This window comes from Zonotrichia leucophrys, chromosome 4 (assembly GCF_028769735.1).
Source record: "Zonotrichia leucophrys gambelii isolate GWCS_2022_RI chromosome 4, RI_Zleu_2.0, whole genome shotgun sequence".
In the NCBI taxonomy this organism is placed as follows: Eukaryota; Metazoa; Chordata; class Aves; order Passeriformes; family Passerellidae; genus Zonotrichia; species Zonotrichia leucophrys.
This window is the reverse complement of record NC_088173.1, coordinates 13,004,877-13,031,802: the sequence shown is the minus strand read 5'-3', so window position 1 is coordinate 13,031,802 and position 26,926 is coordinate 13,004,877. Positions and strand designations below refer to the sequence as shown.

Sequence of the window (26,926 nt, the reverse complement as noted above, 5' to 3'; positions counted from 1 at the left end):
CCGTCCCAGCCTGCCATGAAGGTGGCGGCCCTGAGGGCGGGCGCCCTTCTCTCCAGGCTGCGCCGCTCCCCGCCAGCCCCCAGCCCGCAACCCCCGTCCGGCGGGGGCCGCGCCGAGGGCAGGGGCGGCCGCGCCCCGCGCCCGGCCCCCAGCGAGGCGGGCAAGGAGCCCGGGGGGCGGGCGGCGGCCAAGGGGTTGTTCGTCACCCTGCCCGACATCGGGGAGGAGGCGGTGGCCGAGGGCGACGAGGCGGCCGGCAGCCCACAGCTTCCCGTGTGAGTGAGCGCCCCGCGAACCTGGGTACGGGGGAGGTGTGCGCCCCTCAGTACTGGGGCTTCCTTCCACCTGGCTTTTTCTGCCTCTGGGCGTCCTGAGAGGTACCGAACATCTTCGTGGGCAGGGTTTTCCCTCCCCCGGCAGTATGTCAGAGGCAGGGAAGCGCATCTTCGCGGGCAGGAGCGGTGGCTCGCACCGCTGTGTGTGTGCGGCGCCGTGAGGAACGAAGAGCTGCAAAACGCTCGCGTGGAAGGGACCGGAGTGAGAGCCCGGCCCTGCACGGAAAATTGTCCCGGCCCCTCCTGGGGATGCGCAGGGAGAGAAGCCGAGGTGCAGAGGGCGCGCAGGGGATGGTGAGCTTGAGTAGGTATCGTAAAGGTCCCGCACGCAGGTGTGCGAGTTGTATCAAGTTCTGTCCCGAGGCTGCTACTGCGCATCAAAGCAGATATTTCAGTCACTGCCTAGTGAGGTTCTAAAGTGACAGTAACAGGTGTGAAACTTGGTTTGGATGCTTCTGTGTTTAATTTTCAAGTCTCACCTTGAAATATTTAAGGTTTGCTGCGTATAAAAGAAGCCTGTTAAATATGTGCTTCCATTTGGTGCTATTTTACTACAGCAAAGGTATACTGAAGTGGTTTCTTAGTGTATTCAAACCACAGGAATTTATAAAAGTGAGCAACAGTTGCATTACTGTATAGGTGGAATTTTTCATACTATTATAAAAAAATAAAAAAGGAAGGTTCTGCATATATTTCATGGACATCTATAAATGCTGCTTTTGTAGTATTAAACTGTGCTAACCTTTACAACTGACAATCAGAAAGAACGGTAATGTTTTGTTAGGTGTTGATGGGAATGAATGTGTATTTAAGTTTTTAACTCTAAAGGACTGGAATCTCTTTTAGTACACTTAAATCTTCAGATGGATTTTGGACATTCTGCTTTAAGTTCGGTTTCCATGTAGGATAATATTTAAAGTAGGAGCACAAATCCTCCCTGATGTGCTTCTTTTATTTCCCCCTACTCCAATCTAGAGCTTTTTATTTTGTTTCAGAACATATTGTAAGCTCTTTCAGGCTTAAAACTTTTACTGTATTTGTAAAATAGTAGCCTTTTATGAATAGGGAGGTTAATCTGGTTTTATGTGTAGTAATAGAGCTCTGTTTCTAAGATGTTTGGTGCTTTACATAAACAGTGCCAGAACGAATCAGTGTTATGTCCATGTAATTTCCCCCTAGCTACTTATTTTTTTCAGTACCAAAAATAAAGCCGAGTAAAATGTCTATGACTTTTATCATTAGAAAAATCTAAAGAATGGAATCCACTCTTAAAACAAACTGATTGTATTGGGATGAAGAATAAACCCTATTATTTTAAAACTGATTGTGTCCAGCAAAATACTCATTTTGACTTGCTATTGAACCACTTCTAATTGATATCACCTTATTATCCCCTAACTTAAGCTTTTGTATGCATGGTGGCATTTCAAATATTTTATTAATAGCAGTCAAGGTTATACTGATAAGGTATTGTCTGTCTTCAAAAAACAAAACCAAACCAGAAAGAGGTAGAAGAAGGAAAAAAATACATCACTGACAAGGAAAGTCTATACCTCCACATTAGCATTTTTTTAATTAGATGGTTTCACTTAAGCTTTTAGAAGAAGCATCTTAATTAAATATTGAAAACCTTAGCATTCCTTGCTTAGAGTTGAGAATTTGTGAGTTACAGAATATGATAATGCATTATTGATAGTTATACACAGGAAGCTTTTGCTTACATAAGTAAAATTCCTTCATTCCAAGTTTTATTGCTGTTTAAAATCATTTAGAAGACCCCAATGGCCAGTGTATTTTCATTGATAGCAATCTATGATGAATAATTGGTTAATGAAGGAAAGGATCCATTTTATATCTTAAGTACATGTAAGCTGATAGCAATGACAGTACATGGATAGTGCAAAATTGTGAAAATCCAGCACTGATTTCTTTCTGTCTTTCTCAGATATACTAAATTTTCTGATTTCCACAACTACAAACTATTTGTTCTAGTAGTGTATAGGGCTAAACTATGGCAGTACATTGTGAGATTTAACATTTGCTATTTATTTACATAGCAATTTCCTGTTCTTCAAATTGGAGGATTTATAATGAATAAATCTTTTTCTTCATAATGGAGAAAGAAATTCACAGTTTTTTAGTCTTATTTGAAAGAAAATATATTCTGCTAAAAAAGACCATGATATTTCTTGAGATAATATGAAGATGCCTTATGCTACACTTGCAACAATATGTTAATGTACCAAGATACACAGATTCCTTTTTAAAGAAACATTATTATTGCTATCCTAACATGTTGCAATAGGTGAGGTGAGATAACAACCCCTACCTAATTTAAAGATAAACTGGGCAAAGCTTAAGTTATGTTGTTTAGGGTGGGTAATATTTTGTAGAAACTAATTTTGCTGCTCCCTATTTTCAGAATGGTTCTGACATATCGAAAAAAATGTTTGTGAACTAGGTATGAAAAGTGTAGCTTTTTCTGTGATGTACCAATGTCATTATCTTTTGTCAATTTTTATTTCTTGAGGCTGAAGCTTTGGGTTTCAAAATTACTAATTACTAACTTTGAAAATGTGGATATAAGTAACCTGATGAGCTGCAGAAGAGGGTGGGAACTCTGATTTCCTGTTTTACCCACTAAAAGCACTAGATCTCTTTCACACTGTAATGCATACTAACCTAGATGGGGCATTGGAGTGTTACCAAGCTGTCACTTCCCTTATTGTACTGATCTAAAGGAGTAAATACAGTAATGTGGTGGTTTGCTATGGTCTGTTTTTTCATTGCAATTAAGTGCACAAGAACTCAGAAGTAAATTTTAATTTCTCATGGTGCTACACATTCATCTGCACTCTCTAGATGGATGCAGCTAAAAATAATTACTAACGTTTAGTAATATTGTATATAAACCTCAGTTTTTGGAAAATGTTAATGGACTTCCAACAATGGTTTGGGTTGCAAGGGACCTTAAAGATGATCTAGTTCCAATCCCAATGCCATGGGGCACCTTCTACTAGACTAGATTGCTCAAAGCCCTGTCCAATCTGGTCTTAAACACTTTCAGGGATGGGCCATCCACAGCTTGTCTGGGCAACCTGCTCCAGTGCCTCACCACCCTCAGAGTAAAGAATTTCTTCCCAGCATCTATTCCAAACCTGCCCTCTTTCAGTTTAAAGCCTTTCTCCCTTGTCCTACCACTGCCTGTCTTTGTACAAGAAGTCCCTCTCCAGCTGTCCTGCAGGCCCCCTTTAGGTAGTGGAATCCTTCTCTGAGGTCTCCCCTTTTCTTCTCCAGGCTGAACAATCCCTGCACTCTCAGCCTGTCCTCATAGGAAAGGGGTTCTGGATCTCTGATCATCTTCATGGCCTTCCTCTGGGATTTTGCTCCCAGGGGCTGACATCCTTCTTATGCTGGGGGTCCAAAAGCTAGATGCAGTACAAGCTAATCAACTCGAGAATAAATGTGGAAAAGAAAACAAAAGGCAACCACCGAGCCCTAAAACCCAATGAATCTCATTTTAGCTTTAAGTCTTTTAATTGTTCTTAGATGCAAAGCACTTGTGTTGTTTGTTGGAAACTAAGATGATATGTTTACAACCAGGCATTTTATTTCTGATCCAGTGCTCAATAAACAGGATTATTAAGTCAACCATGAAAAGAAGAGGAAGAACCTTCAGTCCTCATTGTTACCTTCAGTCTTCATTGTTACTCTTAACTGTTGTGAACTCCTCTAAAATTTTGTGAGTTAGGGGACTATTTTTTTTTAAATTGTATTAATGTGGAATTCAACATGCATTGTTCATGGGAGTCATGCTTTTAGTTAAGGTTTGGGCTCATAATGGGCTTTTTTTTTTCATCAATATTTTGGTAAGGAAGAAGGTTCTTGGATAATGCAGTAGTTTGGTGGAAATTTGTGGTCTTTTCAGTGGTGAGATAATTCCTCTCAGTTTTGTCAAATGCTAAAGGAATTAGAGATTTCTTGTCTCATAAAATACATGACTGACTGAATCAGTCAGGCCTTACTCACTGTTGCTACAGTTTTGTTGGAAAAGTTTGGATGTGGTGTGAATGTGTACTTGTGCATGTATGAACACTATATGGATAACAGTGTGGGGATTTCTGTGCTGTTTGGACTCCTTCACTTGAAAACATTTGTTTGTGATGTTCACAAGTTGGCATGTGATAGTTTTTACATCCTTACTCTAATGACTTCTGTCTCCTGAGTAGATGCTGTGTTTTGGATTCAGTGTGAGAATGATGCTGATCACACACTGATGTTTGGTTGTTGCCAAGCAGTGCTCAGCCCAAGTCAAGGACTTTTCAGGCTCTGCCAGTGAGGAAGTGCACAAGGAGCTGTGAGGGAGCATGGCCAGGACAGCTGGCCTGAACTGGCCAAAGGGATATTCCACACAGGTGGTGAGCAGTGGTACTGTGCAATTGCTTGGTTTTTATTTGCATTTTATTGCTCCGTCTCTGTCTCTCTCTCTGTTTTGTAGGAGAGGAGTTGTGGTTGTGGGATGAATAAAGGATCGTTATTTTGTTTTTTAGTACTGCCTTTCTTCTAGTACACCACCATGGAAGTCACACTATAGCAAGAATAGAGGAAAACTTTCAGGTCCTCAAATCTGTTTGGCTACATAATGGTTTAGCAATATGATTGCACATCTTGACATCTCAAGCCAGGGGTGTTTGTGGTTAGTATGCCTGAGCTATGCAGACTAAGGTGTCCCCACAATTGCATTGTTTCACTCTGTGCTATAGAACTGTCAGATTTCAGATTATTTTTGGGTTTTTGTTTTTTTTTAAATTCTGAGAGGATAAAATTCTGCAACTGTTCTCAGTGACTCATTATATGTGCAATATTCTTCAGAGATCAACGAAGAGAAGGGAAAATGTGTTCCAATCTCTATGATGTTATGCTGCCCAAAGAAGTCTGATTAAAAAAAAACAAAAAACATTTACTGGATTTCCAAATTTACATAAAAAGAATACACAGGGAAAGTCTTGTGGATCACTTCCAAGTGTTTTGTTAGGGCGCTACTCTGTCCCTGTCTGTTCAGTCACTTGATCCTGCAGCAGTAAATGCCTCCTATCAGATCCAAAGAAATAAAACACCTTCTCTAAGACACTAATTAGCATTCTTTATTATTGCAGTTAATTAAGATGATAGTATTTTTCTCAATGTTGATTCATAATTTATATTAAAAAGTCAGATTTACTTCTACAGTATCTTGCACTCAGAAATTGCTTATATTTCCTATAACCAAGAATTATACTTGCAGTAGCATTTTCACAGTGAATCAGAATTACAGCTAGATTTAAAATTATATATATAATACCTTGCAAGCTCATGCCATCTTGAATGCATTTCAAAATTACAAAGCCTTTAAAATTTGCAGAAGAATAAAATTACTATATACAAATAAGCCTGTGACAGTTTTCACAGGGGGTCTTGGACGAGGGAAGAGATGAGAATGTTGACTGTATGTTTAGAAGGCTTGATTTATTATTTTATGATATATATATTACATTATAACTAACTAAAAAGAATAGAAGGAAAGATTTTCTCAGAAGGCTAGCTAAGAACAGAATAGAAAAGAATGAAAACAAAGGCAGCTGGCTCGGACAGAGAGCAGGAGCCAGCTCTGCCATGACTGGTCACCAAATCTAAACATCTACAGGACACCAATCATGGATCCACCTGTTGCATTCCACAGCAGCAGATAACCATTGTTTACATTTTGTTTCTGAGGTTTCAGCTCCTCAGAAAAGAAAAAATCCTAAGAAAGGATTTTTAGTGAAAAGATATCTGCGACATAAGCCTGTCTTAAAAATTGGAGCAGTTTATCTTACTTTGTTTTATAAAGATAGGAGCAGAACTCAACACAGATCATGGCTGGAAAAGCTTTAAATCTGTTTCAGGATTCAATATGAAAATGTCTAATAGGAGGCATTGCACTTAAGTGTATGTACTACAGATAGATGCCTGAGATTCTGTGTTGTGTGCACACAGATTGAAATTGTATTAAAAATGATGGCCTGCTTTCAGTGTTGTCAGTGATTCAAGAAAATAATTACATTACTTTTTTATTATTTTTCTTCACTCCAGATGAAATACTTGACTCTAAGGGGAAGCAGGTGTTGGGTAAAAGAGGTGATTTTGAGTGCGCCTAGTGAGCACTCTGTGCAGGAGGCAGCCACAGAGGACTGACAAACTGTAGATGGTGATGTAGGCAAGCACAGAGAAACTTCCATGCTTTTGTTCCAATGCTACCTACTTTTTGAACCAAGTGAGGCTTTTATGTTTATTTACAAATAGAATTTTAGCAACATATGAAGAAAGTTCACATTGTGGCAAATTATGGTAATTTTGTCAGATCAAAAAGGTAGACAAAGGAAAAACTCACCGAGAGTGCAACTGTACAAATGCTCCCAAGGTAGTTTGATCATCAACACATCAGTAACCCATACACAGCTTCAAAGACAGTAAGTGACATTTTTGTAGGAGGAAAGGGCCAATCAGGTGGTGTCATTAAACACTATCAGTGGAAAGACTCTGATAAAGATTTGTATTTTCATGCTTCAGATATAGTCAGTTCAGATATATATTTTCATGCTTCACATATAAACAGTGCTTCATTCATTGACCAGCAACCAGATGACTTGAAAGCACTGAAACACTTCTGGCAGTGCTTATTAATAAAGATGAGAACAAAATGAAAATTATCTCCAAGTGACACTCTCAAATGGGGACGTACTATAATTTTTGGAATGTTCTTTTGCTAGCTGTCAAGCCTCTGGCATGTTCAGTAAGAGTAATGATAAAGATGTGTTGCTAGAAGTTAAGATGATCAGCATTTACTGTATTACCTTTCAAGGCAGGTTTTCTTTTTCATTCTCCTTAATAAGCCATGCCATTTCTAAACAAACAAGCCAAACATAATATAGCTGCCTTATAAAATAATTTACTGCAGAAGGCTAGATGAATGTTCTATTAAATCTCTCATAATGCTGTTTAATTTACATGCACCTACTGGAGTTACGTCAGCTAAACTATTCCCAGGATGCTTTTTCAAGATATGCCACAATGAGCCTGATTTTGAGAAAGCTGAGGCACAGGGATTATAAGCAGGGACAGGCATTGTTGTCATCTACCTGGATTTTCTTTGTATTGCTGCAGTAAGTGATTAAATGCTGAGCCAAATGCTGACTGCTTTTATGAGCTGTAAAAGTCACTGGATATGTCTCATAAAAGGTCCAGACCGCTGAAGGAGTGTCGGGTTTTCTCGGCTGTTTGAGGGGCCTGGAAAGGCCCGAAGTGGCCTTGGGACAGCCCGCGTATCGAAGGACGAGAAGAGGCTTCAGTTCTTCTTTCGGTTTTTATGTTTATTAATTGTTTATCTAAAAGATGTTCTTTCAGCCGAACAGAGATCTGCTCAGCAGTCAGCCATGAGCACACTGTCTGCCCTCCGGGGCAGCCACGTATCTTTATACCCATTGTTACGTGTACAATATTTATCATTTTTCCCCAATACCATTTATTCTTATTGCTGGGTGCACTTTCAGTAATAACCAATCCAAAAGTGCCACCATGGCCAAAGAAGATGGAGGAGAAGAAGAAGAAGAAGAACAGGACACACCCCAATTCCTCCATCTTACTTCTCTAAACCCCCCTGTACATAAATCCTAAACCCTGTGTCTCACCCTCTAATTAGCTAATCTCTTCGCCATTCACCCCGGTGATGTCCTCTTATCTTCATACAGGTGTCGTCTCCCGTGTAGGGTCAAAGTCCTGCCACCAGACACTTCTGGCAACATTCCAGGACTCCCGGGCCCCCCAAGGGTGGTCTCGGTGGCCCGGCATCTCAGGACTCAGATCCTGAGATCCCACAAAGGAGGAACTTGGTGCTGCTGTATTAACCAAGTGTAAGCCCTGGCACAGTTGTTACAGCAGTCTTCAGATGGTACTACCTCCTCTGGGCTCTGCCAATGACATTCAATCCTGTCTGTTATACCTGCAAGTTTGTGGTCACTGAAGTTGTTACAAGAGAGTGAAAGTGCTTTTCCTAAAGATCCTCTCAATCTTGAAAAAGATGTGTTTTGTCAAGCAATAGAGGGCGAGCTTACCATGGCTGACTGCAACCAAGTTGGACAGATGACTGCCTGACCTAGAAGGAAAAGGATGTGTGTATTTCTTATGAATTTTGTATTTTCTGTGGTATAAACATTCAACTACAATACTGCAATGCATGACTGGAATGTTGTACATTATCAATGTGGAAAGTAGCCATGTCATGTCTGTTTCTTGCTTACTCTGAAGATGGAGCAGCATTAGCTGGTGAATGTGTGGAAGGATCATTTTGTGCAGTGACAGTTTTTCAGTGTTGTTTGCAACAGTTTGTACGTTCTGCTCAGTGAACATGATACTGACCAGGAGTGTCTATTCACTTCCAAGAAAATGCCCCTGACAGGTGGGTACTGTGTTGAGTGAGCCTTTAAAGAGGAATATTTGAGCAGGCCGGATTTGTGGTGTTACGCTTCTGTTTGCTGTATCACTTCAAAGAATAAGAAATAGACTTCCGTGGTAATTGTCCCAGACCAGTTTAAGAAAGATTGGTGTGATTTCAAAATCTGTTTTTCCTGCAGATATATTTCCACATTTATGCTAGAGAGAGCTTATAGTTTAATTTCTTTTTTTACATACTCCACATCAAAGTTTTATAGAAATCTGGCATACAAATAGTTATGTCTTGGTTTTACAAACCAAGAATGGGATAGACAAACAAGCAGAAAGTGAGAATATGAGTGAGATTAATAAAGAGACTCATTAAGGTTGGAAAAGACCCCTAAATCATTAAGTCCAAGCATTAACCCAGCAATGATGTGTTCTCTGTTAAACTGTGTCCCCAGGTGTCACACACACTTCCAGAGTTGGTGATTCCACCACTTTGCTGAGCAGCCTACTGCAAGGCTTGACCACCCTGTCAGTGAAGAATATTTTTCTAATATCCAGTCTAAACCTCCTCTAGCACAACTTCTGCTTATCCTGCCACTTGCTACTTGGGAGGAGAGAACAACCCCTAGCTGGTTACAAACTCCTTTCAGGTAGTTGTAGAGAGTGACAGAGTTGTAGAGCGTTCAGGTCCCCCTGAACCCTCTTTTTCTCCAGGTTTAAGTGCCCCAGCTGTAAATGGTAGGTTAAAAGATAAAGATGTCTTGTTATGAGAACATGATGTGGTTAGTATGTTTACATTTGTTACAAATCATACTTCCAGAATAGTAAAGAATGTGTAAAGATGTGAAATCTAAGAAAATTAATTATTTCAGACAACAAGGCAGCAGCTTAATTAGAAATTAGGATATTATACCTTGTTGGCAAGGGAGCAATGCATAATATTTGCTATTGGGGCTGTGGCTACAAAACAGACTTTGAATCATCTGTGAAAGAGATCTCATAGCATGTGTGACAGATAATAAAGTTAGCATTTTTCTCTATTAATTGACTTTTCTAAGCTCCTTTGGTTGAATGTCTTTTGGCATGTCTTTATTAGTTCTCTCCAGTTACAAATTAGAGTGATGGAAGTAGTGTTAATACTAATAATATACTCCTACACAATTATTTATCCATATAATTATCATTGTGTTGGTTGGAAAGGAAGAAGGGGCTTGGTTTAGAGAAATGCAAATGATATTGTGGGGTTTTGTGGTGGTAAGGTGTGGGGATGACCACTGGCTGAATCTTGTTGCTGCAATGACAAAAAGGCCTTCCCAAACGGTTGCACAAAATTTAACTCTTGCTCTCCACTGTGGAAATATAGGAGAAGGTGGAAGGTTTAAATTGCATTTTCTTAACCAGGACATAATTTTCTATTCTAGATTTCATCTGCTCGGGTAAGATTTTCTTAACAAAGTACTCTTGTTTTTGTGTGTGTGCATGTGTCCGAAGCGTTGGACAAACCTGCTCCTGTAGAAGAATGATTGCTAAGGACAAGGAAAGTTGTAATTATGTGTGCAGTTTCTTAATGATTTACTGACACGGAAGAATGGGTCTTTGAAGAATATGGAACTTTCCTTACTGAACAGGTTAAAAAAAAATTATCATCAGAGAAAAAATGCTAGACATTTTCTGTATGCCTTTCTTAGCAATATTTTGTTTGGTTATGAAACTTTAAATATCATTTAAATGCTGCTGTTTGATTTCCTGTAAGGTGAGGCTTCATATGTCTTGCTTTTTCAATCTTAATTTTCAGCATATTTAATGGTGCCTTTATTTTTATTTTCTCGTATTTTCTTTTTGCTTATAAGCATATCTGTTTCCTCCTTTAAGAGATGCTTTCTGCAAAATACATAGACGCCAGAGTTTTTATGTCCTGGAGCTAGAGATGAATGAAGCTAGTGGATCACTGGAGCTAGTGTAAATCTGCAGCTGACAGTCTATGCTCTGCTCTGACCCATGCTAAAGAAGATCGGTGACGTGCACAGAGGTAGTTCAGACAGGAACTCAATTAACAAGGGAAAATCTTTATGTAGTTGGCCAGCACAGCATAACCATTGTTCATCTACGAAGGCGAGGGAAACCTCCTCTGGTCAGAAAGACCAAGCTCGGCGTTCTTTGGCTGCGTGTTGCGAGGCGAGAGATGGGGAGATGGCACAGCTCCCGCCCAGGCTGAGGCTTTACCTTTTCGTGGGGAGGCCCGGAGGGGTGCGAGGCCTTGCGGCGGGGCGTGGCGTGGCGAGCCGCGGGTGGGCGCTGGCAGCGGGCGGTGCGGGCGGTGTGGCGCTGCCGCCGCCGGGGCGGTGCGGGGGGCGGCCGCCGCGCCCCCATGCGCAGGGCGCGGGGCGCCGGCCCGCGGGGCGGCTGCGGCGGGGGGCTGCTCGTCCTGGGGTGAGTGTGGCGGTGGGGCCGGGGGCGGCTCCTCCCGGGGTGAGTGTGGCGGCGGGGCCGGGGGCTGCTCGTCCCGGGGTGAGTGTGGAGGCAAGGCCGGGGGCTGCTCGTCCCCGGGTGAGTGTGCCGGTGGGGCCGGGGGCTGCGGCCCGTGGCGGGGCGGTGTCCGCGGCCCGCCTGTTCTCCTGCCGGGGCGGCGGGAGCGCTGCCGCGGTGTTGTCCCCGTGTAATGCCCGTCGTTGCGGAGCTTTCGGTGAGCAGCCGGGAGCTGCTCCAGCTTCTGGTGTTCGCCTGCCAGCGCAGGGGAAGTGATGCTATAGATGTGCTGGGAGGGGTTTTTCCTATAGTTTTATTTTATTGCAGTGATCTACCGGCACGTCTAATGGCGTGTGGTCCAAGGAGTCAGGAGACGTAGTACAATAACATGCAGTGGAAAAATGTGGCAGAAACACTACTTTGCTCCAGCTCACATCAAGAGAACAGGACACAGCCTGAAATTGTGCCAGGGGAGGTTTAGCTGGGGTATTAGTAAGCAGAAGGTAACAGTAAGTGGTTTCCTCCTCCAGTGATGTTTCATGGGAATCCGACCAGGGCAGTTTGAGCAGGTAAAGAGCAGTGAAGCGTTAAACCTTGGTGGTGGTATTACGTTGTGAAAAAATACTAAGAACAAGGGTCAGCTGTGAAAAAAATTGAAAGACCTTATAAAGCTCCCTGAACAATAAATAACATGGCAAATGTTAGCCAGAGAGGGATGTACGGGAACAGAAGGAAATAGCATTCCATGTAGAAGAGAGACTGTGGGCTCGCTGTTACTTCCTGGGAGATAGATTTTGGTGTTAGGACAAAATGAGACTCAAGTCATGGGACCGGACTTTATGAATATTCATTGAGCCTCCTGGTGCTTACTGGCCAAAAGCAGATGCCTAGGGAAGAGATAGGATATGAAGTGCAAACATATGGAAATGCTTTCCACTGCTGTTTAACCAGCCTCGAAGAATTTTAAATTTAAGGTCTTCCCTGATGCAAGTTCAAGCTGATGGTAGGTTTTGTTGTTTTCTCAACCAAGACATAGCAGTAGGATGTGTGATGTGGTCCATTTGAGTAGAGAGTTAGATTTTGACATATGTGTCTTTGTAATATGTGTAATGGAAAGATAAATCTACAGTTCTTGTCTAAAAGAAATGAAGAAAATTCTTGGAACTGTGAGCTGTTTTCCTATAGTTACTCATTCACAAATGTACTTCGATGCCGTCATGCTGCTGTGAGGGTTTTATGGCATGAAAATAGGTGAAGCAATCAGTTGTTCTAAGTGCTTCCAAGGAGCACTTTCACACATCTGTGTATGTTCTGAAGAGCTGGGTTTAACATATTAATGACCCAACTTCATGCATCGAATGTAATATGTAATTATGAACAGTTGTGTAATTATAAACAATTTCCCTCTAAAAAAACAAACAACCCCCCCCAACAAAAAGCCCTGCCCTCCCAAACAAAGAAAAAACATTCCTTCGTTAAACTGTTCTATGGGCAATTACCGGTTTGTGCCTTTGCTCTGTTGTTGCAGTAGTGAGGTGCTGATTCATTTGTGTGTGCTTCTTGCGAAGTTTGAAGTGCAAAATCCAAGGAGGATGGAAATGGAATAAAGCAAGTCTCAAAAGTACATTTTTTAAAACACACTTTTGTAAGTAAGGCAAATAAAAGCTATTTGGTTGCTTCAGGCAAATGTTTGTCTTGATGGATAGGACTGAAAAATGGAAAAATTCAACAGAGTAGCTGTAGTAGTTGTCTTCCTCCTCCTTTCCCCTGCCCTCCTCACCCCTACCTTTCCAGTGGAGATGTGAATTAACTTTATTTAAAACTATGGGATGTTATGTTTCTGTGTTTATAGGAAGGGACTGTCCAGAGGTTCCCCAAATCGGTGTCTCTCTGGAAAAAGTGGAGTGTCTCTTCCATCAGTTTTTGCAAGAAATGTTGAAGAAGCCATTGACAATTATACCTGGTATTCATGTACTTCTGAAATAATGCTTAATTAACTTACTTTTGACTTAGATATTTCCAGATTGGAGTTAATTTTCACTAATCATTCTTCCAATAATTCTCATGGATAATAACTATTGCACGATATAATCCAGGATACAAATTGACCTAACCTGCTGTTTAAAGGGTTTGAACTTTATTCCTGGTTTGTGATATGGATTTAATTATTTTAAGACCATAGTAGAGGGCACTGATTAGGTCTGGAAGGGAAATCAGACTTCATGATTAAATTGAAATCATGCTTGCCCATGTCGCAGGTTAGTTAACTTTCAAGAAATTTTATTCCAGATGACACTGGTTAGGATTTGCCTGCACATCCAATTACCACTGCTATCCCTGCATCCTGGGGTGGGTGGTAGCTGGAAGGGACCAGCTACAACTTTGGGGGCTTGGGTTGCCGTTTCTCAAATTTTAAAGTGCGCCAGATTTAGCAACATAAAAAGTGCTGCATAGGGACATGTAACTCAGTGCTGTTTGAAACATCTGTAGAGATCTTGTGCTTAGTTTTGCAAAAGTTTTCTTGTGGAAGCTTCTAATGTGAAAGAGTTAAAGAAACCTTATGTTATCTTCCATCTGTTTTTCATGTGATAACTAGCTAACGTGGAGAAACCAAAATAATTGTTTGTGCTCGAAACATAGGTACATGCATATAATTATATTCAAATACATATGCACATTCAAATGCATATTTGACTGTCATACAGTTGCAATGGTCTAAATGCATGCAAAAACTTAATAGTGTAGAAGGAATTGCCTTTGAGGTAGTAAATAGTACTAATGGGAGCATGTATTCACTCTACTTTAAACTATCTGCTTGCACCATTTACTTGATTTGTTGCTTTATTTAAAAGATGTTTATACAGAAAATACATGTGTTCTTCATTTTAATTTGTCTTCTTTTCAGTGAGACACTTTCATCCCTTTCACCTAGTGATTGCACAACACCCACGGAGCTGAATTATTCTTGGTCTGGAATAAACAGCTATACTACTAGTTTGTCTACTGAAAGAAGTTCGATTTACTCCTGGAGGGACGATGTATGTCACAGAAACTTTTATATTACTCTTTCTCTAAATATTGTAGAAATACTAGTTTTTCACTGATGTTGGACATGCAGCATCTCATCCATAACAGCCTAATGAATAAGTGTATTAATTGAATATTTAAAAAATAGTTTTATTTGCATGTTGGTATTGGTGCAGCTGATGTGTAACAAAGGAAAATAGAATAAAATGATAAATGATGAAGTTTGGGAAAAACAAAGCTGTTTTACTGAAGAAGGTAGGCTTAGGTTTTTGACTGCAAGCCAATTATAAAACATGTCTTTTCAAACACTGTATAGTGCAGGCAATGTCTAAATTCAACTTTTCTCAATGTTCTCAGTTATGAAGTACATTCATTAACATGCATATAAATTTCCCAGTCTTGGTAAACATTTAGCTCTTTCATGAACTCAGTTATTTTTTGTAGATGATGCAAAGAGAGGTCCTACTGTTACAAAGGCTGACCTCTGAGGCATACCTGGTGCAGGCTGGAAGTTGCAGCACTGCAGTTGCTGCCACTTTCATTTCAGAAAACCTTCTGTGGCTGGTAGTGGTAGTTCTGCCATTCTTTCTGCATAATGCCCTAACCTTTAGCGTATTGACCTGACCTGTTGCTGCCAGCCCTTCAGGAGAAAGCCTGACTCTGGATATTACAGTAACCTGTGTGAGAGTTATTTTCTCATTCCGTGTGATCCCTTCTGTGGCCTAAAGTGCTTGGAGGCATTCAGCTGGAAGGGAACAAGCATAATTTGGTCCTTGAGTTTTATCAGTTTTTTAGTGTATCAAAGTGTCTAAAGTACATGGCAAATGTCATTACAAATAGTGCCTAGCTGAGGAACCCTCAGCCAAGTGCTTGTCTCCCCATCACTGGATAAAATCAGGCATTTCTCTACTATTTTCATTTGCCTTTGTGTTTACCTACTATCTAGTAGCACTGAGTTGTAGGTTTAGTGAAGAAGTATGGAAGGGCATTTCTCACACTGACAGCTGTTTCCTAAGCCCTAGACTAGGTCACCCAGGCATAAGGTGCTCCCTCTTTGCCCTCTTAGCTGTTGTACTTAGGAAGAAAGAAGAGCACTTCTTGAAAGAGCAGGGTGCCCTGGGTGCTAGAGATGCAGTGTGTGTGCTTCACATTGGCACAGAGAATAAGCTGTGAGTCTAAACAACTTAAAATGGTTGTTTCTTTTTTTCTTTTTTTTTTAATAGGGCTAATTCTAGGCAGCTGTATGTTATATGTTAATGTCAAAGAAATACAGTCTTGTAGTTCCTTTTTGCTAAATCATCTTGTTCAGGCCAGCTGTGTGGGATTTTTTGGGTGTTTGTTTTTTGGGTTTTTTTCTGCATTGTGGTATATAAATTGTGTCAAAAATACATAGTCTGAACATGCATTTTGACATGTTCAGTGAAGTTGATTCATGTTGTTCTGTTCTTTAAATATCACAGAAATTGTAGTATTCATGCATATTTGCTAACAACTGTTAACTTAATAATATATAGGAATTTGATAAAGCCAACACACAGAGAGTGCAACAGTTGTTTTGGGAGATTGATGAATTGCTGTTTGAAGGAAAAGTGACCTCAAAAACAGAGAACCTGCAGGCAGAATGTGCAGATTGGGTTGAACAATTTCCTCATATAAGGTAAGGAAATTCTTGCTAGTGGTAGTTTAAATCAGTTATCATTGTAATTTGAGTTTTTGGGATAACCTCTTATAGTTTGGGCATCAGCAACACTTGTGCATTCAGATCTCTGTCCCTGGGACTGAGCTGTGCCATAGCTGTCAGTCAATCTGGGCAGTGGTGCTTTAGCAACTGATGCCCTTCATTTTGATTATTAAAATGATTGCAGGCAAAGTTGTTCAGAAATTATTTTATTATATAATTTAGTGTAAATTTGTTAGAGTTAGTTTTAACCTTTTCACTCTTCCTCTCTACATTATGCACGTTGGAGTTCACACATTTTCTGAACTTTAACTGTAGCCTTAACTTTCCATGTAAACACTTTTGATTAGCACTTTTACTCACATTAGGTGGATACTGGAGTTGGATAAGTCAAGTCACAGATGTTGTCTTCTGCATCCATTTTAAAACGTATCTTACATAGTTTTTTCATAAGGGAGGAAGTGTGTTTACTTTGTCTGGCTTTAGAACAATCTAACAAGTTTTACTATTTGCTCTTAAAATTTGTAAACTAGAATCTCATATTGTGTAAATCAGCTTAACTTTAATGACTTAAATAATAGGCAATATTAAGGTAACACACAAGACTCTGGCCCCTCAAAGCAGATGTAAGTTGTGCTTTTGCATTGCCTACTGTTTGCAGGTGCTTATATTCTGGATATTTGCATTTGGCTAAGGTTTCCATCTATGACACTGCTTGTTCTCTCCTTTTTATTCAGGGTTCTAGGAAAGCAGCTCCTAGTGCCAAAGGATGAAGGCTTTCAGCATTTTCAGAGCAGAAATGATGCCCATGTAGATACTAAGTGCGTGCCTGGCCTGCTTGAATGTAGTGGTCATACAAAAGAGTATGTTAATTTTTTAAAGTTTTCGTTTTGGTCTTCCCTTCAGAAACATGTACAAATATTACTTTTGTATTACTGAAACATGTCAGTATAATTAAATATGCACTTTCTCCTTTCTCTGAATGTTTAATTCTCATTTTCTTGATATTTTTTTCAGGCTCTGCATCTCAGGCTCTAAACTGATCCCAACAGTATCTCCAATACACACATCACTTCATTCAAGTTCCAATAGGATTTCTGCACCAGACTCAGCCATGTATTCCTTCCTGGAAGAAGAAATTTATGATGAGGATGGAAAAATAGAGGAATATCTTGCCTTTGACAACAAGGAACTGTAAATAAGAGATATATGTATTTTTAAAGAATGTAATGAAAAAATATCAATGAACTGAGTCAGGGTTACTAAACTGTGCTTCTCTTCTGCCCCTGTGTTCGGTAACGCAGTGGTCAGGAGACTCACTGGGCATGTGGAAGATTAAGATAAGTGGTTTAAAGCTCACATCTCCCATTTCAGAGGAGTGTCTTAACTAGTTGTTTTGAGGTATTTGATGCATGGAGATTCAGTAAAATGAATATTTAATTTTAAGATTATTTTAATTTTGAGGATGAAGGCATCCCTTCTCCCCAAGTGAGTGCCTTGATTGTCAGGGTGTTTAGTGTCATTACACTGTTTGTGCTGTCACTGTCTGCCCTAATGAGTCTTAAATTCTTTCTGTGCGGAGTACAGCAGCTTTGTGAGGAGAGCTGCAGGTTACAGCCCGCATTTAGAGCACTCTTGTGAGTGACGAGTCATTCAGTCATCTTCCTCACAGTGCAGCCTAGGTTTCCTGTGAGCCAGTTGAATGTTCCAGCAGTTAGGCTACTGGGTGGATGAAAGATCATCATGTGCTGTTTTCTAAAAGGCCTCTAAAAGGGGAAAGCTTTGGTAGCACTCACTGGGCACAAAGCTTTTTGTGCTAAGGCCTTATCCACACTCAGAACAAAGACATGTTTGAGAACCTGAGGAACTTTTCAAACAGAGACCATTTCAGTGCTCGTTTTGAAAGAGAAGGCTGGGATTGCTGCCTTTTTAGGAAGCATTTAGGTTTAAGAATGCTCTCAGTAATTTTCTCTGTTTTAATAAGTAAATAAACTTAATTTGGGAGGGAGATTTGTCTGAAGGTATGTTTCTCTCTTTTGTCTCTTTCATATGCTTTTTGTTTCCTTCAGTTGTGAAATACCTTGTTCTCCATAACTAAAACATTAGGTGTTATAAAGCATGACAGGAGAGTACCATGGTCATTTTGTGAGTTGGACTAATCAGCCACATCTCACAAGTTAAGAATTACACAGTGTGGCTTGAGGAAGAAGTGAAGAAGTGACAGAGAAGAGAAAAGGAGGTAGTAGAAACCAGTAGGAATTTGGAAGCATCTTTTTCATCTCAAAAAAAAAAACCCAAAAAACCCCTTTCCTTAGGAACAAATACAATGGCATTAAAAAAGAAAAAAATAAAACATTCTTCCTGAGAGGGTGTACTAGAAGACCAAGTTAGGAGATGTTGCTAAAACATATTTCCCTAGAAACAGAGGAAACAGAAAAAAAAATTAAAAAGCCTAACTGTTCTTACTGTAGTGCATAGGAAGAAGGTATGTGCAAGGCTATGGGCTCTATTATTCTTGTCATACTGCAGAAATCCTTTAAAGTTGTTCCATCTTTGATCAGTGGTGGAAAATTGCAGATGTGTGCAGGTACATAGGGCATGCTGAGAAAGAAATTTTCATGTGAGAGTCCTCTTGACAAATACAACAGATGTTGCCTATTTTATTGTAAAAAGCATAGGATTTAGTCTCAAATGACTATGTGCCACATACAAAACTTTTTCCTAGACCTGTAGACCTTTCTGTTGTAATGCCTTAATGGGATTTTTAAATTTTTCAATGGCAAGCAAATGAAAAAGAAATCAGTATATGTATTTGATGGGTTCTCTTGCCTTACGTGAATTTGAGTTTGGGTTTTTTGGTTATCTCCAGCTGACTGCCTTTTCTTCCATATGTCTGTTTCTCTGTTGAAGGAGGGGGTGGGGGCAGGAAGTCAATTCCCATGGGAATTCTTTTGAATTTGTTTCCTTTATTAGTGAGGATGAGATTTGGGAACAAAAGAAAATGCGTCTTTCTGAGAAGAGGTGTAAGCGTGGCATTCCCCCTGTTTCTCCCAATGCCTGTATCAAAGATGCTGTGGCTTCTGAAGTGTTTGATCATATCTGGAGCAATGTCATTGGAATATTGGAGGAACTGATTAAAAAAAATTGGGAAACTAGTATCCCAGGTATTTGATATTTTCATTTGAAAATACGGTATTTGTTGAATCTAATTCAGAAAAGTCATCCTTCCCTATCTGCTTAAATTAAGCAAATGTTCCAAGCTTTAGTTAAGATAACCAGTGCTGTAGAACTGTAACATATGCAATGCCTTGCCGCAAGAATGCGTGCACACACATGCACCTAAAATAAAACTTTCTTCCTAATTTTCAGGGAGTTTTGTAAGAGAGATGTAAAAACAAAAATACTGAAATAGCTTCATTGCAAGAGAGTGTGTTTTAAAAAATAAAAATATTACTCACTGGCTTGAAGATGCAAATTGAGGCTGTTGGTCATCATTAGTCAGGGGATCACTGACAATGTGATCTGGAACCTAGGAATCAGAGTCTCCTAGTCCTCGTTGTTTAAGCTTTAGAAATAGAAAGAACCCTTGGGTGGTCAGAATGTTAAAGTGAGATAGACAGTCTTGCTGATGTGCAGGAATTCATGACTTGACTATAGGAGGAAGAAAAGGTGACACATGTAATTTTATTTTATGTTTTCATATTCTAACAGACTGTAGTGAGGAAAAGGAAAAGCTAGGAAAAATAAGTAGAAGTGAAAATCTATTTAGTGTGCATGTGTTATCTCTGGAGGCTGAGGGGAATTTCAGTTCTTTCAATGTATTTTAAAAGGACAGAAGTAACAGAAGAATAACTGAGGGTGGATTTTGGAAGTTACCTCTAATGTAAGGTACACCTGACCTCAAATATAAGAATACAACAAAGTAAGAAATGGCAAAATTTTTCTGAATGCTTGCAGCATCAGAATGCAACATTTCAGGTTTTTCTGTAATTTAAAAGTTCTTTTGACAGCGCAGGTGGATTGTTTAGCTCTCTGTATTATAGTTTAGGGAGGATCATTTAGCAGTATTATGATAGGTTTGCCCTTTTATATTTTTAAAGGTCATATAGCTAGTATTTAAACTAGGAAGGAAAAGAATTTGAGTTTATAATAGAAATGAGATGGTAACATATACCCAAAAAGAAACAGTGTATAGCTGCTGTCAGACGAGGCTGGTATCAATAGACTTTTTATTTGATACATATTTTTATTTTTTTTTTACTACTTAGAAAGGAAAAGCTCTGGGGATTTTTAGACAGCATTTCAAAGGTCTTATCTGTGTTTTCTTAAACAACCACCTCTGAATCTACCTGTATAGGCCAGCTTGTATGTCAGTGTCAGAGAAAGCAAAGACAAATGGAAATGCTTTCAAAAACCCATAATATATGTTAGATTTTAAAATAGCATGGAAATATAAAACTATGTGCAACTCTTTATTTACTGTGTCATATTGCTTGAACCCCAAGAAATGATGGCTGGTAAACATAGAAAATACTTCTTGTTCCCTCTACTTTTTTTGCTGTTGTGCAGAGTGTGACCAACAAATAGAAAAACTGAAAACTGTTACAGCAAAACTGCTGCATTTGCCAGCCATTCATATTACAGCAGATGTTGGGACCATTCCACTTTCCAGAGGCTCTGAAGCACAAAGTGTATCTTTTGGGGCTCATTTGGTTTCATCACAGGTAAAAATAAAGCAAACCTCTCTGTCAGATGTTCTTTTTTTTGTCAAACCTTGGACAGTCTTGAGTGAAACTTGAAAAGGCTCTTTTTCTTTGTTTCCTATGTTTTTTTTTTCTTCTTTATACCAGTTAGGGGTACTTTAAGTCATCTGATTTAAAATGAGGTTTAATTCAATGTTCATTTTTTGTTTATTGTCAATTGTTTTTCTTTGGTGGTTCTGAAAGGTACAATTTACCTCTAAGGTATTGCTGCCATTGATTTGCAAAGTATTGTTAAATTCTTTTCTGTCCTTAAAAATTAATTATGCTTTTATTGTGATCCAGTAATTTCTTCATGCTAGAATTAAGAAGATAAACTGGGATGTGAAGTTGCAACCTGAAGAGCTTTTCTCACAACACCGCGAGTTTCAGAGTCTCCCATTCCTTCTCTTTTTCTTTGCCTCTTGTGAAAGGGGATTCTGCAGTACATCCACTAGCACGCTGGCACTAGGCCTTACCTGTCTTTGTAGAAACTCATGCTTATATTGATCAAATGTCCTGCTTGCTGTCTCCTCCCGCTGTCTCCTGATTAGTGTATTGCACATTTGTTTCCTTTTTCAGCCACTGCTTCTGTTTGTGGTTTTTTTTCTCTCTTGTCTCTCACTACTGAGTTCAAGTGACTTAATTTTCTTCCATCGGCTCTTTTTCCATGCTTGCTAAAGAGTGAGATAAGGAACACAGGAAAGATTGCACAGCAGTCTTGGTTCTCCCTGTGGGTGTGCTTTGTTCTGTAGCAGTCCCAGCAGCCAGGAGAAGTAAAATCCTTTGATAAATCATGCCCCTGTGCTGAGGGAAAAGTGAAATAACTTGAAAAGTTTGAAGAATCAATCTTTGGCTTCAACTGAAATTTATATTGCAAATGGAGTTGCAATTCAGTAACTAAATTACACAAATTTTGTTTATAAAAATATGTTGAAGATAAGCAAAAGAAAAAAGCATTGTTGCCCCATCTACTCCTGAGAATTATACTGAACCATCTTAAAAGGAACTAGAAATAAAAAAAACAAGTAAAATGCCTCTTGACTATGTGCTTTTTGAGATCTTCCTTCTAAAAAAGTAAAGGTTAACACATAGTTGTTGCTTTTAATAGGTTTACCGTTTCTCCAGCAACTTCTGCAGTGATCTGAGTGGTGTGATGACAATTCAAGCAAAACCACTCCAACAGAGGCATGCTGCCGTGGCAGAAAAACACCAGTAGGTGACATTGACATTTTGAAAATACAACATAATTAACATTATACACATAAAAAATTTTTGCAATTAGAAAAAAAATGGTAAAAAAGGCAGTGATCTTGTGTGATCTTGTGATCACTGATATGATAGTAATTTGCACAGGTAAAAATGATGCACTGTTAAACCCTTGTATTTCTTGATCCTAATTCCTTATTTCTTTTTCTTTCCCTAGGAATGAGCAAGAAGACAAGCAGCATACCAGTACCTCCAGCACTCCAAATTCAGCACATGCTAGGTTGGGGAGAATTTCTGATAACAGTGTTCTCTCACCATCTCCGGCTCTGCTGGCATCTTCTAGGAAAGTACCAAGGTTACCTTCTCTCACCTCTGACCATCCCTGCTCAGAAGTTCCTAATATGCACAATGATGAAATCCGTAAAGGAAAAAAAAAGTAAGTTTTTCATTTTATTCTTTTCTCAGAATTTTACTGAAATTTCACCACTGAAGGATTTTGAAAAATACTTGAGAACTAACCCATGATTTATTATTAATTGTAGAATTCAGAGGAAGGAAGAAAGCAAACAGAGCCATGATTGTTTTTGAGGAAAGGCATTTGTTCTACTTCTTTATTGCTGTATTAGGTGCTGTTACTTTCTGTAGCTGAGCTTTATAAAGAAATCTACTACTTAATAATTTAATATTACTTCAATGAAGAAGTCTGTAAGGTGAATGCTCCTAAAACAGGAATCCTTAAAATTCTGTAGGGTTGGCAGTAGTTTATCTTCTGCTCGTGCACCTGCGACCCGGAACAAGTTACCACCAATAAACTCTGAGGCTGTTGAACAACATGTTTCAGTACCTCGAATGCAGCAGAGCCCTGTAAGTTGTGTTCATTAAAGTAAAGAACTTCAAGCTATTTAGAAATAAATTATCCTGTGTAATTTGTTGAAGTGAGTAAGTTTACAGCTTGTGTTGGTTTGTATTTAATACATAGTTTTAACGTGCTAATGTGTGTTACATTGGGGTGCAATTACAACGCAAGAGGAGGCAGTTCAAAACGTTAGATCACAGAAAGATCATAGTGGAAAGTCTCTGACAACAGAAAAGTCTGGTTAAAAAAAAAAGCTAAGAAGAACAAACCAACAAGATGACAGGATAGTAACCTTGCTCTTCTATGCATCTGGATTTAAATAGCTCTTTTCATTGTTTTATTCACTAATATTAGGGGTTGTAAGAATTAGAATACTATGCTGACTGAAGTAGAAAAGGCTAATAACTGAAAAAAGTCAGATCTTATATTTTGAAGGCTGAGGCAGTAATAAATCACGAGAATGAAAGTAAATTTACATGTTGATATATCGACATGCCAACATAGAAACAGTCTTGCATCTGTTTAAAAAACAGGCAACACTTAAATTCGTGCTTTTGGTTATTGAAAACATATTTTTCTTATCTTCTTGTAAACTTTTTATGTCAACAGAAAAAAATATTTTAACTTACTCAGTTGCTGATTTCTCTTAATGCTCTTCTTAATTTTCTCAGCATCAAGAACAATATACTCAAAGCAGAGTGTCAAGTGCAATGGCTGGCAGGGCAGAGCAGCAGCCACTCAGAGAAAGAACTGTTACTGTTGATCAGTTTCCAAGACCCAACACAACTCATACATTCAGGGTATGTTACAGTGTAAGGGGAGACATGGAGAAAGGGAGGAGGTTTTCTTTCATGCCTGCTGTTGGTTTACAGAAGGCCTTGTTTCCTGACTTCTGATGTACCGGGATTCCTGCTATCTGTAGAGAGGATGATGCTAAAAGTCTTGGGGAGGATGTGGTACAGTTGTATGAAGAATTTTTTTTTCAGGTTTTGAGGGGGTGTGTGTGCTAGAAGTGTGCAGTTTTAGTGCTGTGTTGAGCTTTGCACTTTGGTAAGATCCAGTCTGCTGGACTAGATTGTAAAACCATAATCGATCTCTTTCCATAGATAAGTGTATCTCACTAGCTAAGAGTATATCTTTCCTTTGTACAGAGAGACACACCTCAGAAGAAGTCACTGACTCCCGTGGATTTTGCTAACCACAGAAGGACTGGTCAAGGATTTTTGATAACAGGTAGGCAAAGGAGAATGACTTGAAAGGTAAAAGGCCAGCAAAAGTTATTAACCCATCATACTGTCAAAAAGTCTAGTGGCTCTCTCTAGGGACAGCCATTTCAGCATAAAAGAGCAACAGGTTTTCTTGGCAGGATCTTTTGAGTTCGGTTCTGAAGTTTCTTCTCACTTGTTCTGAGGTAGTCCTAACTCTTATGGGTAGGAATCCTTTGAATCTTCTTTTTCTTGTTATGACATGAAAGGGAAAAGGAAGAGGAAAAAGATTCAGTCTCATAATCTCATCCTTTTTTTTTTTTCAGCATTTTGCCATATTTACAACTATAGCAAGAGTATGTGGTATACTGGCAAGATATATTTGCAGCTTCTACAGTAGTACCACACTTGCATGCTGGTGAACTGCTAATGACAAATTTTATTTTAGGTCTGAAATTAATAAACTTCTTTTGTGTAGGAAAAGTAGATTTGAAAATGTACATTTTAAATAAAAATATAAAGCTCTCATAAAAAACAAATTAGTATTGATTTGCATCTCTGTCTTGAATTTACAACCCCAAAAAAGAGGGCAACCCTCATTTTGTTTTATTTTTACAATAAAGCTGACTATCTAGGTTCCAGGTGTATTTGAGTTCTTATAAGTAATCTTTACTTGTTTGGAAGTTCCTTGAGTTTAAATAATTATATCATTAACAAAATTATATAACAGGTGATGTAAGAATAAGGGCAGGTTAGCAAATATTGATCTGAGCACATTGGTGGAAGTAATTAATATATAGTGGAAATAATTAATGTATAATCTTGGAGTGTCTTTCAGAAACTACAACAATTAGCAATGTTTTATATTTTCCAGGTTCACAGAATTACTCCAGATCCTTTCAGAAAAATCCTCCAAACTCAAAGAAGAGATTTCAGATTGCTTCTTAGCCTGTTTTAGGAAGAAACAGAAACCCTCTGCACTGACTGAAAGACTGAAGCACTAAATTTGCCACTTAGTATCTTGTGTAACAAAGAAGGTGTGCATATGCTGGTGTCTGCTGAGCCTTGCAGTCCTCAGGATGTCTGCATTGCCTTCTTTAAAATTATTTGACCAGAGCTTAGATTAAAACTTATAGCAAAAGGAAATAAATGGTTGAGGTGTCTGCTCTGCAGTATCAAGAGACTGTGGCTGCACTTTCTTCTCAGGCATTCCTCCTTTTTATGCCTTTCCTAGTGAATTATTTTTCTACCTATCAAATAAGATACTTTTAGAATATAATGTGCTGTTCCCACTTTTTTGTTTCCTTGAAGATGTTCTAGTCTATCTAAATATTAGTCATATATAAAATTTATACTTTTAAACAGAAGTTTGCAGTACTTCCTCTTTAACTGTTGTTTTAACATTTCTCCATTTTTCAGTCTGTCTGCTTATTATTATATTATAATATTTTATCTCTTACAAGTATTATCTGTACCAGCCTTTTTTTCTTCCTTTAATTCTTTCAAAATCTCATTTATTGCTGTTCTGATCATCAGTAACCACAGGAACTGCTTGGATAAACTTGTTTACAGCAAGTAATATTTTTCCTGCCAAGCCAAGCATTTATAGATGCTGAGCAATTGAACCACATGCTGACAAATCTGTAGGACCATTCTCACTTTTTGTGATTTCTTGTACAAATGAAGAGAAGAGCAGAACAATAAGCTTCTGTGGCTTAAAAAGAGAGATTTGCTAATTACTAGAGCAGCAATGGATTGCTCTCAGATGGTAAGAGAGAGGAAGAGGGATGTTACTATCTACCAGAAGTATATTAACATTTCTCCCTTTTGGTCAGTCTTTGGGCACATGACAGTCACTGGTCATCTTACATCCTGATAATCGTTGTAGACTCATTCCAGGTTGGAAGGGACCTCAAGGATCATCTGGTCCTGTCCTTGCTGGTGAAAGCACAGTCTGGATGAGTCACCATCACCCTGTCCCTGCCGAATCTTAAGTCTCCAATGCTGGGGTATCCACCACTTGCCACATAATGGAGAGATTATTCCAAAGGCTGATTATTCTCCTTGTGGAAAGTTTTGTCTTGTGTCCAGTTGGAATCTTCCCAAGCGTAACTTGCACATACCACTCCTCACTTTTCCATAAGACTCCTTATGAAAAGGGAATCTCCAACTTCTTAGTAGACACCCTTTAAATACAGGAGCACAGTAATAAGGTGTGCCTAAGCTTATTTTCTCCCAGCTGGAAAAGTCCAGTTTTCTCAGCCTTTCCTCATGTGACAGGCTACCCAGTAATTTGGTCATCTTTATTGCCCTTTACTGCACCTTCTCCACCCCGTCTACATCTTTTTTGTATAGCAGGGACCAAAACTGAACACAATATTCAGATGTGGCCTGACCAGAACTGAGTAGAATGGCATAGTTACTTGATTTCTCCTGGCATTGATGCAGCCAAGTCTTGTATTGGCTTTCTTTGCTACAGCAACAAACTGTTCACTCACACTGACCTGCTTGTCCACCAGGACCCTCAGATGCTTGTCCATCGAGCTTTTCCTTAGCCAGGTAGATCCCCAGGCTGTGCTTCTCTCCTGGATTATGTTTTTCCATGTGCAGGACCTTATATTTGTCCTTACTGAACTTCATAAGGCTCTTATTAGCCTAATTTTTTAGCCTGTCCAGGTTTTCCTGCAGGCTGGCTCTCGCTTCCAAAGTGTCCACTGCCTCACTCAGTTGGTATCACTGACAAACTTCATCTGAGTATATGAAGTTGATCCCGTAATCCCAACCACTGATGATGATACTAACAGCCTTGGGCCCAGTGTTGTTCCCTGAGGGACTCCACTTGTGGCAGTTGCCAGGGTGAGAGGGAGCAATTTCCCACCACCCTCCAGGTGTGGCTGGGCAGCCAGTTTCCAGCCCACTGCATGGATCACAGATCCACACCATCACATACACAT

The 26,926-nt window shown here is 39.4% G+C and overlaps 1 protein-coding gene across 4 annotated transcripts; it reads left to right on the top strand.

The window, feature by feature from the left end:
• FAM149A (family with sequence similarity 149 member A) lies at positions 1 to 25,147 on the top strand. 4 transcript variants are annotated; one of them, XM_064710495.1, is made up of 14 exons: positions 1 to 275; positions 13,111 to 13,221; positions 14,164 to 14,296; positions 15,800 to 15,942; positions 16,701 to 16,826; positions 16,981 to 17,157; positions 18,937 to 19,127; positions 20,533 to 20,687; positions 21,814 to 21,917; positions 22,129 to 22,347; positions 22,661 to 22,775; positions 23,439 to 23,567; positions 23,919 to 24,000; positions 24,847 to 25,147. In XM_064710495.1, the coding sequence occupies exons 1-14, from the start codon at positions 16 to 18 to the stop codon at positions 24,918 to 24,920; spliced, it is 2,019 nt and encodes a 672-aa protein (XP_064566565.1). In that variant the 5' UTR covers positions 1 to 15; the 3' UTR covers positions 24,921 to 25,147. The 4 variants fall into 4 exon arrangements, with proteins under 4 accessions (XP_064566565.1, XP_064566566.1, XP_064566567.1 ...); XM_064710497.1 differs by lacking the exon at positions 1 to 275 and adding an exon at positions 11,102 to 11,222; XM_064710496.1 differs by lacking the exon at positions 13,111 to 13,221.
• The last annotated feature ends 1,779 nt before the right edge of the window (positions 25,148 to 26,926 follow it).

Bases quoted from the DNA above. Each gene is read 5' to 3' on its own strand.
- FAM149A (XM_064710495.1), top strand. From the start codon at position 16: ATGAAGGTGGCGGCCCTGAGGGCGGGCGCCCTTCTCTCCAGGCTGCGC. The intron at 276-13,110 runs GTGAGTGAGCGC...CTGTGTTTATAG, and splicing joins GGCAGCCCACAGCTTCCCGT to GAAGGGACTGTCCAGAGGTT. The intron at 15,943-16,700 runs GTAAGGAAATTC...CTTTTTATTCAG, and splicing joins GAACAATTTCCTCATATAAG to GGTTCTAGGAAAGCAGCTCC.